This window comes from Lithobates pipiens, unplaced genomic scaffold (genome assembly GCF_037356315.1).
Source record: "Lithobates pipiens isolate NorthernLeopardFrog02 unplaced genomic scaffold, aLitPip1_a1.2 Scaffold_1, whole genome shotgun sequence".
Classification (NCBI taxonomy): domain Eukaryota; kingdom Metazoa; phylum Chordata; class Amphibia; order Anura; family Ranidae; genus Lithobates; species Lithobates pipiens.
In genome coordinates this window covers 156,268,130-156,292,116 of record NW_027507685.1, presented here as the reverse complement: position 1 = coordinate 156,292,116, position 23,987 = coordinate 156,268,130, and the positions used below count along the sequence as shown (strand labels likewise).

General features: G+C 43.2%; 1 protein-coding gene across 3 annotated transcripts in view; it reads left to right on the top strand.

Annotated features, from left to right (window-relative positions):
* The first annotated feature begins 1,069 nt into the window (after window positions 1-1,069).
* The window catches only part of PIP5KL1 (phosphatidylinositol-4-phosphate 5-kinase like 1), a 75,302-nt gene continuing 52,384 nt past the window's right edge, over window positions 1,070-23,987 (top strand). The window contains exons 1-2 of one of the 3 annotated variants that reach the window (XM_077478769.1): window positions 1,070-1,539; window positions 7,722-7,837. In XM_077478769.1, the coding sequence (XP_077334895.1) occupies window positions 7,793-7,837 (45 nt within the window). In that variant the 5' untranslated portion in view covers window positions 1,070-1,539; window positions 7,722-7,792. Of the gene's footprint in view, window positions 1,540-7,721; window positions 7,838-14,786; window positions 15,371-23,332; window positions 23,459-23,987 lie in introns of those variants that run through there. The other 2 variants (XM_077478768.1, XM_077478771.1) reach the window with 2 other exon arrangements.

Sequence of the window (23,987 nt, the reverse complement as noted above, 5' to 3'; positions counted from 1 at the left end):
GCAGGAGAAACCAGCAAAGATGCAGCAAAAAGATATCCAAAGTACAAGCACTGCATTTTTATGTGTTTCTGATGCATTTTCAATTGAAGTCTATGAAACGAAAAAAGGAATCGGCTACGGGCAAAAAAAATAGACTCTTTCCAAATAAACTCACTGGTTTAAAACACACAGATGTGAACATGACCCATAGATAGGAAATCATGTTAAATGGGCTGTAGTGTGTTTCTGAAACACTGAAAATGCATAGGTGTGAACCAGGCCTTAATCTTTTAAAATTTTATTAGAAATGCACACTGAAGCTGGCATTTTACAATGTGGTTGTATAATCTCCTTTACAGCTGTCAAAAAATATACAGTGCAAAGTGGTTGTATACCTTTTTTTTTTTTTTTTTTTTTTAACCTACAGGTAAGCCTATAATAAGGCTTACCTGTAGGTAAAATTAATATCTCAGAAACCTGTGCGGTTTGGAGATATTCACTTTGCACGCAACTGCTGACGTCAGTGGCGCATGTACTGTGAAGGCCCTGCAGACGCTGCCGGACCTTGCCAGAAAGAAGAGTTCACGTGATGTAACTTGACATGACTTATGACTTGGCATTGATGTAATCGTGGCCACTCACAGCGCCAGAGCCGCGAACCCGGGAGAAGCTCCAAGGGAACAAGTCCACTCCATCGGCGTGGATCGGGATCAGATGCCAAGGCCTCATTCTAAGGTAAGTATTTTATAATGAGCTAGTATGCGCTACATACTAACTCATGCCTTTGCCTTACAGTTTTTTTTTTTGTTTTTTTTTTTTTTAAATAAAAAAAATTGTGTTTGGGTATACAACAGCTTTAAACACATTTAGTAAATCATAAGAATATGCAATGTATGTACAATCATATTTATAGTCCATAAACTAGTTGGCTGGTTGTTCTGGTGCTTATGATCTATGAATGTTGAGGTTGCCCAGGTCTGCTGTAGTTGAGATGCTCCAAGCTTGTCTTATGCAATTCCTAAGGAGTTGTCAGAGTCTGTCAGAGAGACACAGGGGAACAGTAACAAAGCATAGTCATCACCTAGCAACCCAGGCAGGAAACTCCACAATGATTTCAGCCTTTCACTTGGGTCTTCGTCTACCTGCAGCCCCACCTTCAGCACTCCAGTCTTGTCTTCAATCTGCCTGGTGCTCATTGCCTGGACTCAGCAGTGTATGACCAATCTACATGTTCTTGCATGCTTCTACAATGACCATCACCTTGTGCCTTGATCACCTATATTTGTTGCATGGTTCTCCTCGGTGACATTGCTCGGCCAGGTTTCTTGCCACCCCAAAGTGTCTTCTCCACCATACCTGGCTGATATACGGCTCCTCACTTTGCATGCATCTGTTGCATTCTACTTACATCACTTCTGACTTTTGCTTGGCTTCATAACATATATACTGGAAGGGATTCATTGCAGGTGAACTGGAAGACATTGATCATCGGAACTGAAAGCTCACTTTTATAAGAAATATTGTATTCTGATTACTGTATGTGTATTATAGTTTTCCTAGGTATGTATTCATTTTCAATTCCCATGTCTTATATTTTGCAAACCAGGTTGTCCAGTTGGAAGAGACAACCCATAAAACACTGGTGGCTTATGGCGCTTACCTTTTTAGCTGTATGTCTCGATGTAACTGCAAAATATTAGCTGGCGTTAGGGTTTTTTTGGTTTGTCGCTTACCTAATGTTCATTTCTTACTACATTTGCATCTAAAGACCCATACACACTATCAGATTATCTGCTGATTTCTTCCTTCAGGTTTACCAAAACCATGTAGTAGAAGGGCCTGCCTGATTGCATACACATTGAATCTCCTAAGGCAGGGCTCGACAAACCCCGGGCGCCAGATCGCATTGGCGACTAGAATTTGTGATCTGGCGCCTGGGGCAGCACAGCGGGGGTATCCTGTCTCCTTCCACCCCCCCCTGGCGTGATCGTGTCGGGCCGCGCCGCCGCCGGCCGGTAATTGAGGCCGCGGATTTGAGGCCTTCTGTGGTCCTATGTTTAGTTCTGTAATCTGGCGCCATCTAGTGGTGGCTGTTGGTATGACAGCCAGCGATGCTAATGAAGCTTTCACTGCCCACCCATCTCACCTTTACTTAGAATAATAAAAAAAAAAAAATGTGTGTGTGTGTGTGTGTGTGTATATGTGTATATATATATATATATATATATATATATATATATATATAATATATATATATGTGTGTTTAGGAGTTCTAACAACCTAGAGAATAAAATGGTGGTCGTTGCAATACTGTCTGTCACACCGTATTTGTGCAGCGGACTTACAAGCGCATTTTCGGGGAAAAAGTCTTATTTTTTTAATTAAATATAACAGTAAAGTTGGCCCAATTTTTTTATATTGTGAAAAATAACCGAATAAATTGATACCCAACATGTCACGCTTCAAAATTGCGTCCGCTCATGGAATGGCGACAAACTTTTAGCCTTTAAAATCTCCATAGGCGACGTTTAAAAAATTCTACAGGTTGCACGTTTTGGGTTACAGAGGAGGTCTAGGGCTAGAATTATTGCTCTCACTCTACCGAACGCAGCGATACCTCATGTGTGGTTTGAACACCGCTTTCCTATGCGGGCGCTACTCACGTATGCGTTCGCTTCTGCACGCAAGCTTGGCAGGACAGGGCGCATTTAAAACATTTTTTTTTTTCTTATTTTAACTTTTTATTTTTTCACGGTGCTTTTAAAAAAAAAAAATTGTCACTTTTATTCCTATTACAAGGAATGTAAAAATCCCTTGTAATTGAAAAAAACAGGACAGGTCCTCTTAAATATATGAGATCTGGGGTCAGAGAGACCTCAGATCTCAAATTTACACTAAAATGCAATAAAAAAAAACAAAAAAAAAAAAAAAATTGTCATTTGAAAAAAAAAAAATAAAAAATAAAATGTCCCTCTAAGAGCTATGGGCAATGACATGGAGACAGGTGGGGGGGCCGCGCTATCCTCCCCTCACTCGTCTCCATGTCAGGCCAGGGACAGGTCTGGATTGCCGTTACCGACCTGGCTCCTAACTTTTTTAGCTGGCTCCTAGATTCCAAGCAAATTTGTCAAGCCCTGTCCTAAGGTTTGACCTCATATTATGTGGTTTTGGTAAATCTGAAGGAAGAAATCAGCAGATAATCTGATAGTGTGTATGGGGTTTAAGACTATCCTGTCTACAGGGTAACAACATTGCTGCACAATTTCACTGCAGAACAAGCAGTGTTGTCAACCAGCTAAAGGAAGTGGAAGAATAACAGATGAATTGTCAGGATCAATAGGTGATATAAGGAGGGGTGGGCTCAGATGAACAAAAACTGATGTGGTAATGGTTACTGACAGACTGCAGCATTTACAGCATGTATTTGTTATTTTGAATTACCATGCACTATGGGCAAGATTTACTAAGGCCTGGTTCACACCTATGCAGGTTGCAGTTTGCATATTCCAGATGCATTTTGCATTTTTTGATATACATTTATGAGCCACTGAAGTCAATGGAATCAAAAACCAGAAAAAGTCCCTGGCCCTTTCCATAACATGCACAGCTGTGAACATAATCCATAGGAAACCATGTTAAATGGACTGTAGTGTGTTTCTGCAAAACTGAAAGCACACTAAAAAAATGCATAAGTGTGAACCAGGCCTTAAACTGGATCACAAAAAATCTGGTGCAATCAGCTTCCTTCCTTCTTTAGGCTCGGTAAACACAGGGACAACCCGACTTACAGCGCAACTTTGCAAGGCGACTTCAGCGTGACTTTGCGCAACTTATAACACGACTTAAAGTTGCCTCCGGGACCGGTGACTTCAGCTGTGGCCAATCACAGAATAATCAGCTCTGTGGGAGGGAAGGGGTTGCCTGGGTAAAGCTGGGAAGTGCCTGTATAAATTATTTTCTTTTTCCTGTAAAGTCGCTTCAATATAGATGGAGATCCGACTTGGAGGCAACTTCCACTGAAATCTATGGGTACAAGTTGCCTAGAAGTCGCCTTGAAGTAGTAGTACAGGAACCTTTTCTGAAGTCGGAGCAACTTTAGTAGTGTACATTAAGATGGCTCTCATTCACTTCAATGGAATTTCTTATGTCCAGCAACTTGAGGTCTAACAAGTCACATCCCAAATTGCTGTAGTGTGAACTGGCACTTATTGTCAAAGCTGAAGTTAGAAGCTGATTGGTTATTATGCACAGCTGCACCAGATTCTGTGTGCTCCAGTTTTAGTAAATCTCCCACTATGTGACCCCTTACTTTACTTGCTTCTCTACATCTTCCAGCTGCTGCCAAAAGGCAGTGGAATAAAGTACACATGAATGAGGGATTTTTTGCACTTTAATAAAACAGATGAAAAATCAGTTGGTAGTTTGACAATCCTTTGAGTTTTGTCCCTTCATAGATGTAATCACCAGAGGCTAGCGAATGCTGGTCTAGACTAAGGATGAGCTCAGGCGTGTTCGCATGGTCCACGTACAGAGCCCGCCAGGAAGTTGGCGCAGCGCTGCGCTAATCACAGGCAGACAGACATTGCCCCGATGCGTGGCTGCAGAGATGGGGCAATGTCTCACTGCCTGTGATTAGTGCAGCGCTGCGCCGACTTCCTGGCGGGCTCTGCACGTGGACCATGCGAACACGCCTGAGCTCATCCCTAGTCTAGACCCAAGCATACAATAGAACAGAAATAGAAAGTAAGTCTTCCAACAGGGACACTTCTTCCAGTGACAACTGTTTTCTGGGGATTTTCCTAACTTTAGAGAGATTCCTTTGTACTTCCTTTTGTGTCTATGGGACAGGAAGTGAAGGCAAATCACCTTATTGGGGCATAGAGGGTAAAAAAAATAAAAAATGTTTTTTACAATTCCGTACTCCATCCAAAAGAACAAAAATGTTTTGGGTTTAGATATATACTTTGTGTAACTATCTGTGGTGCTGATAAATGTTCTATTTCGTATTCTGCTTCATTACTAAAGCAGAACCTTACCCAACAGAGGAAGTTCTGTTCTTCCGCCTCATCTCCCCCCCCCCCCCATAACTGTTGGCGCTTTAAACATTTTTTGGGGGGAAGCGGGTACCTAGTTTTATCAAAGGATGAGAGATAAAAAAAACTATGTTCAGTATCCCTCCCTCAGCGCACACAGAAAGAAATATTGACAAAACAATAGTCAGCAGCTGCTATACTAAAAAGAGATGCATCAAATATATGTCAAAGAAAAAATTTCTAAAACATTAGCAGCGCTAGTGCAAAAATAGTAAATATTTAAAAATATCAAACTGCTTAAGAGTCCATTCACACAGGAGCAACTTTGGATCCGACTTGAAGTCGCCCCAAGTTGCCTCAAGTCGCGCAACATGATAAAATCAATGTAAGTGAATGAGAGCCATCTTAATGTACACTACTGAAGTTGCTCCGACTTCAGAAAAGGTTCCTGTACTACTTAATCCGACTTCTAGGCGACTTGTACCCATTGATTTCAATAGAAGTTGCCTCCAAGTCTGATCCCCTGTCTTAACTGAAGCAACTTTCCGGGAAGTAAAAGTAGTTTTCTAGGCAAACCCCTCCCTCCCACAGAGCTGATTATTATGTGACTGGCCCACTGGTAAAGTCCCCTGTCCTGGAAGCAACTTCAAGTTGCCTTGTAAGTTGCCTCAAGTCGTGTTGTGATTCATACTCAAGTCGTGTCCAAGTTGCCTCCCAAAGTCTCGCTCAAAGTCGTGTTGCCCCTGTGTGAATGGACCCTAAGAGTCCGCTTAAAGTATCAAATGGTGATTCACTCAGTGAAAGTCCATTAAGAAAAGGCAGGTATAAACCTAGACGATCGTAGAAGAAAATATTAGCAGCGATCCCAAGTCTCCATCACCACACCACTTGTGCCACAGCCCTGTAGGTGATCCACTTACCAGACCCTGCTGATTAACACGCTTATCAATCAAAACGATAATCGCTGTTCACTGGACACTTCATCTGTATTTTGCTCATTGCAAGCAATAGATAAAAAAATTCCACATAGCGTAATCGAGTACAACTATTATTTATTCATTTAAAATTATCTCACAAAAAATACTCACAATGTTTGCATAATATAAGGACATGTAACATCAATACTATGTCAGTCGTACATTTCCCTCTAACCTCTCACCGCTCCCGCGGTGTTCCCGGGAAGGACAGATGAGGATAAGCCGACTCTATAGATAGTTGCGTAGCAACGCTCTGACGCGTTTCTGTCATCACTTTCATCAGAGGGTACCTAGTTTTGATAGTTATCCTCCCCCTTCTTTGCCTGACACTTCACAGGTCCCAGAAAGCTACAGGACCACCCACAGGGCGCAGCATGGCTAACGCATGCACATTGGGAAGCCGGCTGTGAAGCTGCAAGGAGTCACAGCCGGCAGCCCAGAGCTAACATCATCGGGGACCAAAGATGCCTGGGCAGGTGAGTGTCTGTTTATTAAAAGTGAGCACCTAAAGTTTTTGTAGCTACTGACTTTTAATTTAAACAGGAAATGGCTGAATAACCTGTTTAAGTGGACATACACTATAAACTGTATCATTTATGCACAGTTTCCTTTAGATTTACCATATACATCAATCAGCCATAACTTTATGACCATCCACCTAATATTGAGTAGGTCCCCCTTTTGCTGCTAAAACAGCCCTTACCTGTCCAGGCATGGACACCACTAGACCTCTGACGGTGTGCTGTGGTATCTGGCACCAAGCCATCAGTAACAGATACCTTAAATCCTGTAAATTGCAAGGTGGCGCCTCTATGGATCAGACTTGTTTTTCCAGCACATCCCATAGATGCTGGATAGATTGAGATCTGGAGAGTATAGAGGCCAAGTCAACACCTCAAATTTGTTGTGTTCCAACTATTCTTGAAATGGTTTTGCAGTGTGGCAGGACACAATAACCTGCTGTAAGAGGCCACTGCCATCAGGGAATACTGTGTCCATGATGAGGTGTACTTGGTCAGCAACAACGTTTGTAGTTGGTAAGATGGATGGCAGGACCCAAGATTTCGCAGCAGAAGGGGAAGGTTTCCCAACAGAAGGCTTTCCTTTTTTTGCATCCTGGTGCTATCTCTTCCACAGGAAAGCAATGCACATTCACCTGGCCATCAATGAGATGTAAAAGAAAACATGAATCATCAGACCAGGTCATCTTCTTCATTGCTCTGTGGTCCAGTTCTGATGCTCATGTGACCATTGTAGGTGCTTTTGGCTTTGGAAATGGGTCAGTATGGGCACTTTGATCAGTCTGTGGCTATACAGCTCCATACACAACAATCTGCAATGCCCATTTTTTTCTGCTTTCAATACATAAACTTCAGGGACAACATGTTTAACTGCTGCCTAAAATATCCCACTGACTTTCAGATGGCATTGTAACGACATAATTATTTATATTCACCTAACCCATCAGCGGTCATAAACTTATGGCTGATCGGTGTATATTTCTCACCTGAGGGCCTATCTAAATAATCTATTTGGTTTATATTTAACTAGGCATTTTATAGTCGTTGCTCAATCAAAAAGAGATTGTACAATCACATTTTACCATGTATAATCAGCCCTATACTGATGATATGGTTAACTGTACATTGTCTATCATTGTGCTGCCATATTAAATAATATTTGTAGTTCCAACTTCTTGAGTAGCCAAGTGATATTATATTGTTTGTTTCAGGTTATTACATGGCATTAAGTCTTAAGCGCCCCTTGCTTCTGGAGTGATCATGTTGTCCCTGATTTCTGGAAATGGAGATGAACAAGACCAGATCACAGATAGGAAGCAGAGTGTCTGTAAGTACAATGTTCAGATCGATGAAGTAGTTTGTGTTTTTGCATTAGATCTGCATCCTGACCTCCTTGGGAATTCATTTGCAGCTATTTAAAAGCCACAAGCACTGCAGGCCTTGCCAGCAAAGCATTATAGGCTGTTTAAGCTCTCTTAAAAACATCCTCATAATTCATAATCCAATTCTGTAGGAAGTTGCAGAAAGTCCGCATTAGAGTGCATCATGGGTCCAACCAGGGCCGCTGATAAGGCAGTACAGCCAGCCCTCCTGTACTGGGCCCGAGCACCATCAGGTCAAAAGCGGGGCACCGGGCACCTGCTGAGCAAGAGATCCAGCTGTACTGTCTTATTGCAGAAACGTATCCTCTTCTGCCTCCCCCTGCAGCACTGCCCGCTTCTCTTCTTTCCCCCTCCGTGTGCACTGCAGGGGGGTTGGATCTAGCACATGTGCCCCTTTCATCTGCTGTCCGGACCCCCCTGTGTGCCCTTTCTCCCCGCAGTGCTGTCTGCTTCCCTCCTCCCCTGCCAGAAGCTGCTGAGGGCATATAGGGATGTTTCAGGATGGAGAGTGGGGGAAGGGGCCGGTAAATGTCATTTACTGGCCCCTTCGTTTCCTGAATGAACACGGTGAGCAATCAGTACCATCACTCCTGTGTCCATTACTAAAACATAGTAAACTGTCTTTACCGTGCTTCAGTTTGTGAATGAGCAGGAAGCCTTGGAGTGCTTCCTATTTATTCATCTGTGCAGCTGAGACTACAGAGAAAGGGACTGATAGGTCCTCACACTTTCAGTCGGTGGAAGAGAGCCCTGTCAAGTAGTCTGTATGGGGCCCTGTGATTTCTAACTGAAACCCTGGGTCCAATGCTGATATTTTAGAGATGGGTGGATGTGGATGGGATTAGTCACCCCCTTATTTCCCTTGGGGAAATCTAATGGCCAGCTCATCCTATCAGGCCTGCGTTTATAGTATTAGTATTCATGGGTCAGGGCCTACAGGAGTAGGATAAAGTGGAGCAGCACAAAGCTTCAACATTAACTAATACTAATTTTTCCAACTCCACTGGTTATTTGTAGATACATTTAGCAACAGAATTGTTGGGATGCAGGGGGTGTTTTGAGGAGTCAGAAGACTCTTTACAGTTCAAGAAAAATAAAACCATCTTTCTTTGCAGTTTGGTTGCCTGCACAGTTGAAAAGTAGCTTGTAAAGTAAATCGGACAACATTCTGCCTTCCAAGATTTCATTTTTCATAAATTGTATCACATGACTCAAGGGACGGAGCATTAAAGTAGGGCATCCGTGTTCAGGTGTGCATAGGTAACATGATGTCTAGATATGGGCCTGCCCCCACCTGTGTTCCAGATTCAGCCACTAATGCCTGGGAGTCTTGCTCCTCCTGCTGCATGATTTAAAATGTCAAATGAAAGAAAACTATTAGGGACCATGGGAAGCTTTCCCCAGAACAGGTAGGAAAACTTGGGTACAGAGATTTCATGGTCAGATTACCAAGATGGGAATGATCTGTTCCTAACGCATCCACTTCAATTAAAAAAAATCAGTTTTGGGTTAAAGGGGACCTCTTACCAAGTGACTACATATGTAATCAGCGATACATATTCAGGATTTGTGTTGCATGCCAAAAAAATTGGGAATAGTAATACACATAGTGCTCACAGTGTATACTTGCATTGTGAGGCATCCCCCTCTGCCATGCTATATGATTGCATAAAATTGGGGGGGGGGGGACATCACTTTTCAGAGCCGGCAGATTCTGTGCCACTGACCCGCCTCCTGTTTTTGGATCCACACAGTGATCGCTGTCACATTAATCTTATAGAGCTGGAACTGAAAGCCAGATTCCCGCTACCAGCTGGCATGTGGCAGCAGAACATAACGAGGTTTCAGAGAAATCACAAGTGCTGAATTGAAAAACTATTTATAACCTCTACAGAATTGCATGATAATTTAATATAATGGTCCAAAGGAACTGAACACAAGTATGATAGCTGCTGATTTGGGTTTAAAGGTACAGTCCCCATCCTGATCCTGGTTCAATACCTAGTGGGTAGTTACAAATATGTAGGCTGCCATTGGTGACATCTGAAGTTTACTCTGGTTTTGATACTTTGAGTCTCTGACCTGGAACAACCATGCAGTCAGTGAAGTCAAATGAAAGTAAAAAATCCTGAACTACATGCTTGGCCTGGGTCAGCGACTCTAAACTATTGTTTTCAAAACCTCAGGCCAGGTTTCCTATAGGAAATGTAAATTTGTGCAATGTGTTGAACAGCCAGGCAACTAGCATTTTTAGAAGTTGGTATTAATGAACCTGACCTGGGTTCTAGAACCTTATGGTGGAATGAAAATATGATTCCAGATAATGAATGAATGATGCTATGGAGGGTATTGGGGAATTTTCTTTTGTGTCTGTCGTGGTTGTTGCTGGGTTACTTTTGTTAATTGGAATGTTAGCAATTAGTAACTAGAGCAGCAGAACTGCTCCCTACACAGGTATAGAGAATAAACACTGATCACACACCTATCTGTACAATGATTTGGTTCAGAGGGTGAATGGTGTGTTCATATTTTTAGGCGATCAGTTTAAAGCTGAACCCAAGGCCTAAAAAAAGGTTCTCATTTATATACACAGATCAGCCATAATATAACCACCCATCCATACGTCATAGAGGCATGGACTCTCAAGGTATGCTGTGGTATCTGGCACTAAGCTGTCAGTTGCAGATCTTTAAAGCACTCCCACATTTCATCAGTGTTCTTTGTTTCATGAATTTGATCTACAATGTAAAGTAGTATGGAGTACTGTATACTTATACCTGTGTCTCACTTCCCTATAATTTATGCAAACTTACAGTGCCTTGCAAAATGATTCACCCCCCCCCCCCCCCAGGCTTTTTACCTATTTTGTTACATTATGACCTTCAGGCTACTTTCTGACTGCGGCGGGTGTTGGCGATAAAGCGGTGCTATTTTTAGCGTTGCTTTAGCGGCACTATTCGGCGACTATCAGGGCAGTTTTAACCCTTTTCGGGCCGCTAGCGGGGGATAAAACCGGTGGCGTTTAGCAGCATTGCCCCATTGTTTTTACTGTGAAGGGGCGTTTTAGGAGCGGTGAATACACCGCTCCTACAGCGCTCCAAAGATGCAGCTTACAGGACTTTTTGTACCGTCCTGCAAGTGCACTGATGCAGTGTGAAAGCCCTCGGAGAGGTGCTATACAGGAGCTATTTTTAGCGATATAGCGCCTGTAAAGCGCCTCAGTGTGAAAGTGGCCTAAGTTCAATGTTTTGTTTTGTTTTCATCTGAATTATATGTGATGGATCAGAACACAATAGTCTAAGTTGGTGAAGTAAAATTAGAAAAATATATACATAAAACATATTTTTTAACAATAAAAAACTGATAATTGGCATGTGCGTATTTATTCACCCCCTTTGTTATGAAGCCCATAAAAGCTCTGGTGCAACCAATTACCTTCAGAAGTCACATAATTTAGTGAAATAATGTCCACCTGTGTGCAATCTCAGTGTCACATGATCTGTCATTACATATACACACCTTTTTAAAGGCACCAGAGGCTGCAACACCTAAGCAAGAGGCACCGCTAACCAAACACTGCCATGAAGACCAAGGAACGCTCCAAACAAGAAAGGGACAATGTTGTTGAGAAGTACAAGTCAGGGTTAGGTTAGAAAAAATATATCCAGATCTTTGATCCCTAGGAGCACCATCAAATCTATCATAACCAAATGGAAAGAACATTGCACAACAGCAAACCTGCAAAGACTGCACACCAAAACTCATGGACTGGGCAAGGAGGGCATTAATCAGAGAGGCAGCACAGAGACCTAAGGTAACCCTGGAGAAGGTGCAGAGTTCCACAGCAGAAACTAGACTATCTGTACATAGGACGACAATAAGCCGTAAGCTGCATGGAGTTGATCTTTATGGCAGAGTGGACAGAAGAAAGCCATTACTTTCAGCAAAAAACAAAATGGGACGTTTTGAGTTTGCGAAAAAGGCATGTGGGAGACTCCCAAAATGTATGGAGGAAGGTGCTCTGGTCTGATGAGAAAAAAGCGGAACTTTTTGGCCATCAAAGAAAACGCTGTGTCTGGTGCAAACCCAACACATCACCCAAAGAACACCATCCCCACCGTGAAACATGGTGGTGACAGCATCATGCTGTGGGGATGTTTTTCAGCAGTCAGGACTGGGAAACTGTCCAGAGTTGAGGGAAAGGTGGATGGTGCTAAATACAGGCATATTCTTGAGCAAAACCTGTACCACTCTGTGTTATTTGAGGCTAGGACAGAGGTTCACCTTCCAGCAGGACCCCAAACACACTGCTAAAGCAACACTTGAGTGGTTTAAGGGGAAACATGTAAATGTGTTGGAATGGCCTAATCAAAGCCCAGACCTCAATCCAATAGAAAATCTGTGGTCAGACTTAGATTGCTGTTCACAAGCACAAACCATCCAACTTGAAGGAGCTGGAGCAGTTTTGCAAGGAGGAATAGGCAAAAATCCCAGTGGTAAGATATGTCAAGCTCATAAAGACTTATCCAAAGTGACTTGGAGCTGTGATAGCCTCAAAAGTGGCTCTACAAAGTATTGATTTGGGGGGGGGGGGAATAGTTATGCACATTGACTGTTATTTTGTCCTATTTGTTGTTTGCTTCACAAAAAAAGAAAAAAACATCTTCAAAGTTGTGGGCATGTTCTGTAAATTTAAATGATGCAAATCCTCAAACAATCCATGTTAATTCCAGGTTGTGAGGCAACAAAACACGAAAAATGCCAAGAGGGTGAATACTTTTGCAAGGCACTGTAATTACTCTGTGATCACTATTTCCTAAGTTATCCCTTGCTTTCACATCTGCAATCGGCTCAGTGTTGTTTGTAATTGGTGGCTCCAGCAAATCATTATTTCTAGTTGGGGCTTACACCATTTGACTCATGAAGTTGTCCTGCATCACTTTTCAAGAAATGACAAGCCTTAGTTGAGTGTGCAGTTCCATCTGCTCTTGACATACAGGCAGTGGCGGCCCATAATTCAGGGCGCAGGGGCACCACCACCCTAATCCATGCATCCTGCTCCCAATCTACATGCAAGGTGCTGGAAGCATGGATTCCAATGGTGTGCTTTTTAAAAAAAAGCACATGATTAGAGCCAGAGGCTCTAATAGGCTTCAAAAAAGCCCTGCGCCCTGAGCTCTGCTGTGCTCTGTGCCCACCCTGTTGTGTGACAATAGTGAATTAATATTCTCTGTTGTCTTCCTGATTCTCCTGAAAGCCAATCAGGAAGTGGGTCCTGAGACCTGTCACCTGATTGCCTGAGAGAAGAAGCGATCCTACTGTCTGCCAAGGAGGTGGAGGGAGAAAACGCAGGGGAAGCTGTTGTGAAGCACCAGGAGGAGGAGACATTGCCCAGAGGAAATGCTGGCCGTGACACAGATGGGGTAAGTGCAAGGCTGGGGAGGGAAGGGTGGGGCCTGTGACCTGACCGACCCGGGGGGGGGGGGTTGGTGTCATTTGGGAGGATTATTTGCCACCCCCCCCCATGAATATATACTACCACACGCCACTGCAATAGACACACCCCTCTCTCTCTCTTCTACCTACCCTATTTCACCCATTCAAGGAGTACCCCTGGACAGTCACACGCCAGTCCTGTGAGATGCCAGACCAGTTTTCTGATATGGCCCCCAAAGTCAAAATCCTCCTCATATAGTAGATAGATAACCGCAGTGATTATGTACACAAGGTTAACATGTAGTGCTAAGGCCTCTTTCGCGCAGACGGCACCCTCTGAAAAGTGATTTGCAGTGGATCACTTTTCGAGGCCAGTAGAGCAGCAGCTGCCAGGCATTCAGGAGGCATTACTTTCCCACCCCATCTTCCACCAGAGACAGTGCCCTTATTAATTTAATATTAGATAGGTATATCTAAGCCCACCCCCCCCCCCCCAGAAAATTGAGTACCAGCCGCAACTGCAAAACATGATGCGAGCTAGGCATGTTCCATGCGCGTTTCCTGCACCACACCATAACGCACTGCCCTTGCAAGATGCACACGGGTGCCAATTAATTTTTAATAGCACCCAAAACGCATCTCGAAAATGTAGTGCACTTGCAGCCACCAAATCCTATGGTACCGCAGCACCATGCGGTTTACTGTGATGCAAGTAGTGCTTGCACTACTTTTTGCACATCCAGTGCATTTTGCAACCCATTCAAATGAATGGGCTGTCAAAAACGGACCACATGGGAATGCACAGGAAGGCGTTCTAGTGTGAACCTGGCCCTGACTTCAGATGTTTTTTCTTTTTAGTTGTAGAAAAAGCATAGAGAGCTTAGATCTTTCTGTACAAACAAATTGCGACCAGCCCAACTTATAACTAGCCTTTGCCGCAAGGAATACATGGAATGGTGACGCACATCAAAAACAAAAATTCCCAGGTCACTTACCAGCTAGCCTGCAATAAAACCAAATTGACCTTAACAATTTACGTTAAAAACAAGGAATTTAGTCACGCACGTTTGCAAACCTGTAAGGAGCAATGGCCACATCAGAGCACCCCAGTGTACTAACTCTATAATTTTGGGAGTCTCCCAAATTGGAGCACATATAGATCTTTCCCCAGGTTTTTTCTGTGGCCCTCATAGGGAAGACCCCTCCCCACTTGTCCACTTGTGCCAGCGACCGCTGTCAGCACATGAGAGCACTGACTGTCACAAGTTATTTCTGATCTGAAGGGCTGAACGCTAATTTCCCTTTGCTACGCTCCACGAGGCTTATGATTTGCAATACAACTCCTCTTTCAGGGGAAAAAAAAAAAAAAAAAGAGCCTACTTCTGTCTTTTCATGTCAACTGGCTCCCTCTAATCAATGTGTGCTGACATTTCCACCCTCACTTCAAATTGTCAGCGGGCTAGTGTGTGTGCGCGTGTGTCATCCCCTGTACTGCAGTGATTTTAATGGAACAGTCTATTCTACAACCCTGGGTGGGGAGTCCGTCAGAGATGAATGCAGAGCTACAGGAGCAGGTGTCTCAGTGAGCTTGCAGAACCCTGAGCCGATTTTATACAGGGATTATTTTTTATGATTGTAGAGAAGGGTGCAGCGCACAGACCCTTTCGCTCAGTGTCCCCTGTCACTGGTGTGTGGACGAGGCCTGGCAGTTATATTGTCCAGTTACTGTATTAGAATGTGCAGAGCAGGAGGGAAGGGAGAGTCAGGGGACAGAGAGAAGGACCGGGAGTAGAAAGGAGTCCATTTAGTTTGAATGCTGTTTGTGTCAATCAAAAGGCATAGAAGGAATTCAATCCTGAAGCGTGCAAAGAGGTGTAGAAAGGGTGACGAGTTTGTGACAGTTGGAAGAAGTGGATGCAGTAGTTAAAACTCTCTGTGACCAAGCATAACATGAGGACACGTGGGTGCTGAGCATTGGGACACTTCTAAGAATGGAGGAGGAAGGAAGACGTGACTCAGTCCTGAGTGTTGTCACCCAGAAGGTAAGAAACCCCCTTACCCCATCCTGTGTCCATCCTTCATTCTCCATTGTATAAAAAAATGGTAGCGATATTATTTTATGAACACAGTTAATTTGGTCATTTGCACTTTGTTTTCTCTACATACGCACTGGGGGTTGTTTATGAAAGGCAAATCCGCTTTGCACTGCAAGTGCACTTGAAAGTGCAGTCGCTCTAAATCTAAGGAGAAGATCTGAAATGAGGGGAAGCACTGCAGATTTTATCATCCAATCATGTGCAAGCTAAAATGCTGTTTTTTATTTTCCTTGCATGACCCCCTCGGATCTACAGCGACTGCACTTTCAAGTGCACTTGCAGTGCAAAGTAGATTTGCTTTTAGTAAATAACCCCCTATAATACCAAAACTATTGGGATGCCTACCTTTACACACACATGAATTTTGATGGCATCCCAGTCTTAGTCCGTAGGGTTCAATATTGAGTTGCGCCCCCCCCCCCCCCCCCTTTGCAGCTATAACAGCTTCAACTCTTCTGGGAAGGCTGTCCACAAGGTTTAGGAGTGTGTCTATGAGAATGTTTGACCATTCTTCCAGATGCACATTTGTGGGGTCAGGCACTGATTTGGACGAGGCCTGGCTCTCAGTCTCCGCTCTAATTTAACCCAAAGGTGTTCTATTGGGTTAAGGTCAGGGCTCTGTGCAGGCCAGTTAAGTTCCTTCACCCCAAAACTCTTTGATCTGTGCACTGGTGCACACTCATGTTGGAACAGGAAGGGGCCATCCCCATACTGTTTCTACAAAGTTGGGAGGATTGCCCAAAATGTCTTGATATGCTGACACCTTAAGGGTTCCATTCACTGGAACTAAGGGGACAGGATCAACCCCTGAAAATAACCCCACACCATAATCCCCCCTCCACCAAATGATTTGGACCAGTGCACAAACAAGGTCCTTAAATGGATGAGCGAGTTTGAGGTGGAGGAACTTGACCTCAACCAGATAGAACACCCTTGGGATGAATTGGTGCAGAGACTGTGAGCCAGGCCTTCTTGTTCACATTGGTGCCTGACCTCATAAATGCATTTCTGGAGGAATGACCAAAAGGTGGGCCAACTCAATGTAGGTGTGGGCCAACTCCAGGTAGGTGTGTTGAGGTAACACCCTCTTCAAGATGGAAGCTGCAGGTGCAGGCTTAGCATGTCGTAATGAAGAAAGAAAATCTGGACTGCCGCACTCCAATTTGAACACCTTTATTTTGAAAAGTAAAAAAGTTCATAAGTACAGCAGAGCACAGGATGAATTACTGATGCATTTCACACTCTCAATAGCGCTTAATCATAGCTATGTGTGCCAACTCAGTATTGAGCCCTACGGACTAACACTGGGATGCCATTGAAGTTCATGTGTGTGTAAAGGCAGGCGTCACAATACTTTTGGTAATATAGTGTATGTGCATTTTTTAAATATAATTTTTATTTTAGAAATAGCATCATGTAATAATACAATGTACATTGGATATAATAGTCTAAAATAACAGCCATACAGATGACAGTTGAGATAGTAGTCAAAGAACACAGAGATACACTGTGAATAGGTGAGTAGAAAGAAACTATCCATTTGTCACAGGTCATCCTGTATAATGTGTAAGTGTGCACAGGTCACCAGGGTGCCAACCCAAGAGAGTTGAATTAATGCCTGGCATCCTCATTTTACCAATGAGGTCAAAAAGGAACCAGGGTGGAGAACACATGCTAGAAATGAGGGGGGGGGGGGTGAGTAGGGACATATACTAAGCAGGCTTATTGGGAAGTAGTCTAGGTGGAAATAGGGCCATATGGCAGGATCAAAAAGGGAGGGGGAAGGGAAGGACATTGGGAGGGTTAAGTTGGGGGTAAGCCAGGCAGGAATTATTCAATACCCCACTGTAGTATAGAAAGATGGGATGGGTGAGAGAATAAATGTGATGGCAAAAGGAAGGCCAGGCACCTTGAGGTCAAAGGACAAAGATCAAATTGGGGGATTGTAGTGAAAAAGAAGGATCAAAATATATAATAAAATGTGCCAGTAAGGTGTTGTTTTTTCTTTCCTACAAATTTATTTATTTTTTATTTTTATTTTTTAATTGTACTTTTAAAAATGATTTTGTGATGTACCAGTGAGTGAAATGGGAGGGGCAAGTGTCACTTTGCACTTCTCTTCCCCCTTATTTTTCTGGTTGGCTGGTTTATCATTTCTGACCAGCCTGCTTCCCTGTCTTGCACCTCCCACTGGGTACTTTAGTTCTCAAACCTTTAAAAGTCTCCAACTCTCATCCAGATCATGACATGGGCTGACTACTTTTGGAGGTTACTGTGTGGACCAGGAAGTTGCACTAAGCAAGGACTGCCGTTGCTGTTGTCCATCTGGGAATGTCAGATGTCTGGCTGTAATTCTGATCAACTGGCTTCAATTCTTAGGGTCAGTGACCCAGTACAACAGCCTGTTCTGAGTTAGAGTCAAAATAAGTGAAACACAACCAAGGAAATAGTCTTTTCAGAAGGTCAATATTGTATTTCTGTCAGTGCAGGTTTTCTTTAAAGTGTATCTCTTTTAGCGTTAACACCTTCACTTCGAAGTTATAAGAAATCTCGACGACTGAACCCAGGGGATGTGTTTCATGGGCCTCTCAATCATGTGGTCAGTGTAATTGTCAGAAACCATGAAATCAGAAGTACAATTAAATCACACTTGTTTATTAATAAAAGTAAATAGAACAAACATAGTCAAAACATAGCCAGAGTTCAAGAACCAGAACGGATAGTCAGACAAGCCAAACGTTAGGGAGCCGGAGATGAGCGTAGTAAAACAGCAAGCAGGATCTGGAGCCAGAAGGGATGTCAGCCAAGCAAGTCTTTTAACAGCAATGCAGGAGAGCATCTCTGTGATGTTTACTAAGGCGAAGGCAGAGATCCTCTGGGCTGGATGGCTTAAGTAGGCAGGACTGACGAGCAGGATATCATAAACAGCTGAGTAACTGCAGTGATAGGAGCTGGCAATTAGCCGACAGCTGAGTGGCCAGCTCAGAGAAGGAAGAGCTGAACCCAGCCCTGACAGTAACTGGGTGTCTGATCATGTGATTGGCAATCCATCATACTGGCTCCCATTGTTTGTGACCTGGAGCTATTGGTGACAGTGTGGTCATAGTGATCAAGCACCAAACAGTTACAGAACCACACCCATGCTGCTACGTATATATGTGTACAGCAGGCCAGAAAGGATTAGGCAACAAAAAGATAACAACTAAATCTGAGCTTTAAAACAAACAGATAATACACAGATGAAGTGTATATATACTGTATGTGGGGTGTTTTACTCACAAAAAAATGTATATTCATGTCCAACCAGTTCTGAAATGTACACAGCCCATCACACACCACAGCCCTGTCTGGCAGGGCAGATTAACCATTTTTTCTCTACTACAGTTAGCTAACACTTAAAGGTCCTGTCCTGCACCAGTCCATGAATGGGCAGTGAAAGAAGAAGCAGGCGAGTGATGAGTTCATCTATCTCATTCTGCTTTCTCCTCCTATTGGAATGCCCCTTGTTGGCGTACAAGCACTGCAAAACTGATTGGCTCCTTGCTCTCTTAGCCTAATTGGCTCCTTGTGCTACTTCTCTCTCCCTCAGTCTGAGGGCTGCTGTACAAAAACTGTTAGAGCTTGATAAATTCACTTCTTATATTAAAACATAGAGTATACATTTGATGCTGTATAAATGAATACAAAGCTGCAAAAATTTGTGCCCTTTTATATCTGCCTGGAGTTCGGCTTGAAGTCCCTTTTATGTAGGTGTGCCTACACATTGTGTTTTCACTCTTACAGGTGCTCAGTTAGTAAATATAGACATCATTTGCATTAGTGCTGAAATCCTCGGTTCATTAAATGTGATTTTAAGTTTACAATTATGAGGTTAAATGGTGGAAACAGACACGCAATCAATAACTTCTAAATGTAAGTTAAGATTGTATCTTAAGCCCCCGGTCACACTGGTGAGTCTTGTCATGTGATTTGACAGTTTCAAACAGCATGACAAGTTGCACCCTTATAGTCGGTGAAGTTGAAAAAAGACATCAAGTCCAACCTGGGTGTGTGCTGTTATGTCAGTATTACATTGTATATCCCTGTATGTTAAAGTGGTTGTAAACCCTTACAACACACATTTTGCTACATGTAAGCCTATAATAAGGCTTACCTGTAGCTACCCTGGACATCTCCTAAATCTAAGTGCCGTTGCTTCAGTGAGTGTGCCCTTACTGGCGGCTCCCCCGCAGTGACTGATGTCATCGCAGCTCCGGCCTATTACATCGCTGGAGACCACGATAGCCGGAAGTAATGCCGGAAGCGATGTCGGCCGCTGGAGCGGTGTACAAGGATGGCTGCAGGGGCTTCGATCTCAGGTAAGTAATTCATAATGAGCTAGTATGCTATGCATACTAGCTCATAATGTCTTTGTCTTGCAGGTTTTTTTTTGTTTTGTTTTTTGTCCCAGGGTTTACAAGCACTTTAATGTAGTTTAGGTGCCTGTCTTATAGTTTTTTGAAATTATCTATGCTCCCTGCCTGTGGAAGAGAATTCCACATTCTTACAGCTCTTAGCCCCTGTACACACGGCCGGAGATTTCCACAACCAAATCCGTCGGATTTTGCCCATCGGATTTTGTCCGTCGGATCTTGTCCGAGACTGTTGCATACACTCGGTCGGACAGAGTTGGCGAAAAATCCAATCTTTCAGAACATGATGACGTAATTTCGTTACGATGGGACTATATTCAGGCTAGTAGCCAATAGCTTTGATGTAGGAATTTGATCTGAGCATGCGTGGCACTTGGTCCGATCAAAATTCTCTACACATGATCGGAGTATGTCCGATCGGCCCAGTTGGTCGGGAAATATTTCCAACATGTTGGAAAATTGGGTCCGACAGAATCAGTCCGAAGCATACCACACACAGTCGGATTATCCGACGACACGGTCCGATGGGACACATTCCGACGGATTCTCCGACCGTGTGTACAAGGGCTTACAGTAAAGAATCCTCTGCTCAGTTTAAGGTTAAACAGCTTATCTTCTAATTCCATTAAATAGCTGCACATCTTTTTAATTTCCCCTTTGCAAAAAAAGTTTTGTCCCTATTGTGCTGTCATCACTACGGTATTTGTACATTGAAATCATATCCCCCCTCAAGCATCTCCTCTCCAGAGAGAGTAAATTCAATGCTCGTAATCTTTCTTCATAACTAAGGTCCTCCAGTCCCTTTATTAGCTTTGTTGCCCTTCTCCATTTCCAGTACATCCTTCCTGAGGACTGGTGCCCAGAACTGGGCGGCATACTTCAGGTCCTGCTGGACCAGAGTCTTGTAGAGTGAGAGAATTATCAATGTATCTCTGGAGTTAATCCCCTTTTTAATGCATGCCAATATTCTGTTTGCTTTGCTTGCAGCAGCTTGGCATTGCATACCATTGCTGAGCCTGTCATCTACTAGGACCCCTAGATCCTTTTCCATCCTAGATTGTCCCAGAGGTTCTCCCCCCAATGAGTAGATTACATTCATATTTTTGCCACCCGTATGCATAATTTTACATTTTTCTGCATTAAACCTCATTTGCCATGTTGTTGCCCAGCCCATTAATTTGTTCAGATCTTCTTGCAAGGTTTCCTCATCCTGCAGAGAAATGATTGCCCTGCTCAGCTTAGTATCATCCGCAAATACAGAGATTGAGCGGTTTTCCCCATCACCCAGGTCGTTTATGAATAAATTAAATAGGATTGAGCCCAGGACAGAACCCTGGGGGACCCCACTTTCCACCCCAGACCATTTAGAATACTCCCCATTTGTCCTCTGAACTCGCCCCTGTAGCCAGTTTTCAATCCAAGCACTCACCCTTTGGTTCATGCTGACAGACCTTGGTTTGTACAGTAAACGTTTATGGGGAACTGTATCAAATGCCTTTGCAAAATCCAGATACGCTACGTCTACGGGCCTTCCTTTATCCAGATGGCAACTCACCTCCTCATAGAAGGTTAATAGATTGGTTTGGCAAGAACGATTCTCTTAATAAATCCATGCTAAATACTGATAATGATACCGTTTTCATTACTAAAATCTTGTATGTAATCCCTTATCATCCCCTCCAAGAGTTTACAAACTATTGACGTTAAGCTAACTGGTCAGTAGTTCCCAGGGATATATCTTGGTCCTTTTTTAAATATCAGTGATACGTTGGCTTTTCTCCAATCAGCTGGTACAATTCCAGTCAGTAGACTGTTCATAAAAATAAGGAACAATGGTCTGGCAATTACTTGACTGAGTTCCTTAAGGACCCTCGGGTGCAAGGCATCTAGTCCCAGTGATTTATTAATGTTAAATTTTTCAAGTCTATTCCTAATTCTATACTTTGTTAGCCATGAGGGTGCTTCCTGTGATGTGTCATGAGGATAAACTTTGCAGTTTTGGTTACTGAAACCCCCCCCCCCCCCCCCCCGTTTTCTCTTGTGAAGACTGAGAAGAAAAATAAAATCAAATACCTTCGCCATCTCTCCATCCTTTTATATCAGATTCCCTTCATCATTCTTTATGGGGCCAATATTATCTGGCCTTCCTCTTTTACTATTTATGTACTTAAAGAACTTCTTGGGATTGTTTTTACTCTCCTCCACTATGTGCCTTTTGTGTTCTAGCTTAGCCGCCCTGATTGCACCATTACATTTCTTATTGCATACGTAAATTTGAAATGCTGATGATGAACCCTGAGCTCTTTTAAATGTATTTCCCATTGGGATTCACTGGCTAATACCCTTATTTATTATGATCTTAACCACTTTCAGACCGGACCATTTTGCTGGCTTAAGACCAGACCACTTTTTGCGATTTGGCACTGTGTCGCTTTAACTGACAATTGCACGGTCATGCGACGTGGCTCCTAAACAGAATTGACGTCCTTTTTTTCACACAAATAGAGCTTTCTTTTGGTGGTATTTGATCACCCCTGTGGTTTTTATTTTTTGCGCTATAAACAAAAATAGAGCGACAATTTTGAAAAAAAAACATTATTTTTTACTTTTTGTTATAATAAATATCCCCCAAAAAGTTTAGGCCGATACGTATTCTTCTACAAATTTTTGGTAAAAAAAATCACAATAAGCGATTATTGATTGGTTTACGCAAAAGTTATAGCATTTACAAAATAGGGGATAGTTTTATGGCATTTTTATTAATAATTTTTTTTTACTAGTAATGGCTGCGATCAGTGATTTTTATTGTGACTGCAACATTGTGGCAGACACATCTGACATTTTTGACACATTTTTGGGACCATTGCCATTTATACAGCAATCAGTGCTATACAAATGCATTGATTCCTGTGTAAATGACACTGGCAGTGAAAGGGTTAACCAGGAGGTGGCAGTGTAGGGGTTAAGTGTTCCTAGGTTTTACTAACTGTGGGGGGCTGGGCTTTGTGTTAGTGAACACTGATCTCTGCTCCAATCACATGGAGCAGAGATCAGCGTCACTTGTTGCTAGGCAGAACGGGGAGATGCTGTTTACAACGGCATCTCCCCGTTCAGCCGCCCGTGAGACGATCACGGGTATCCCCGCGGCGTTCGAGTCTGCGGGATCCGCGACTGGACTCACGGGGGTCCTGACTGGCGCACGAGAGCGCCGCCGCCGGCGTGCACGCGATGGCAGGGTGGCATTTAAAAATGGACATACCTGTACGCCAATATGCTTGCCAGTGCCATTCTGCCGATGTACATCGGCGTGTGCCGGTCGGGAACTGGTTAAAGCACACCAATTTTTCCTCTGTGTTCTTCGTACCTAAGATTTTATCCCATTTAATATCTTCTAGCAAGGAACATGGTTTAGGGAAGTTGACTCTTTTGAAATTCAGTGTCTTTGTATTCCCCTTTTATTTCCTATTTGTGTGCTTTATACTGAAGCCAATTGACCTGTGATTGCTGTTTCCTAAATTGCCCCGTATTTCCACATCTGGAAATGTGGACCCTATTGTCTGCATTGGAAGCAGTCAGATATCGACTTTGAAAGTAGCTCCTGTACTACTATTTGCAAGTTCAGGTTTGACTTGAATAGACATTTGTGCATGAAGTGTCTTCTCTCTCCCTCTCTCCTTATCTCTCTCTCTCACTGCTCTTTCTTCTTCTTTCTCTCTCTCTCTCTCTCTCTCTCTCTCTCTCTCTTTCTCCCTCTCTGCCATGTTCCCCACACTTTTTTAAATATTCTTTTTTTTTTGTATAGCACTTTAAAGTGGAAGTAAACTCCCCTATCGTTTTCAGCCAAGGAAGCTGCCATCTTTGCCTCTGTTTAATCTTCAACTGCTATGGTGCTGCACATGTGATTCGTTATGACACCAGCCATTGGATGGTTTGATAGTTTGGCTGAGAGCACAACCAATGTGCAGTTAGCATTCCCGGCATGCCTTTTTTTTAACTTTAAATCGATGGGTTTACTTCCACTTTAAATACTAGCTGCTATACCCTGACCAGCCTGGTTCTTTGTTTCCCATGCTATTCTTGTCCTGTCCCCCATCGATGATTTTTTGCTGTGCTCTGGGTATATCAGATGGGATTACTGTGTGTAAAGAGTT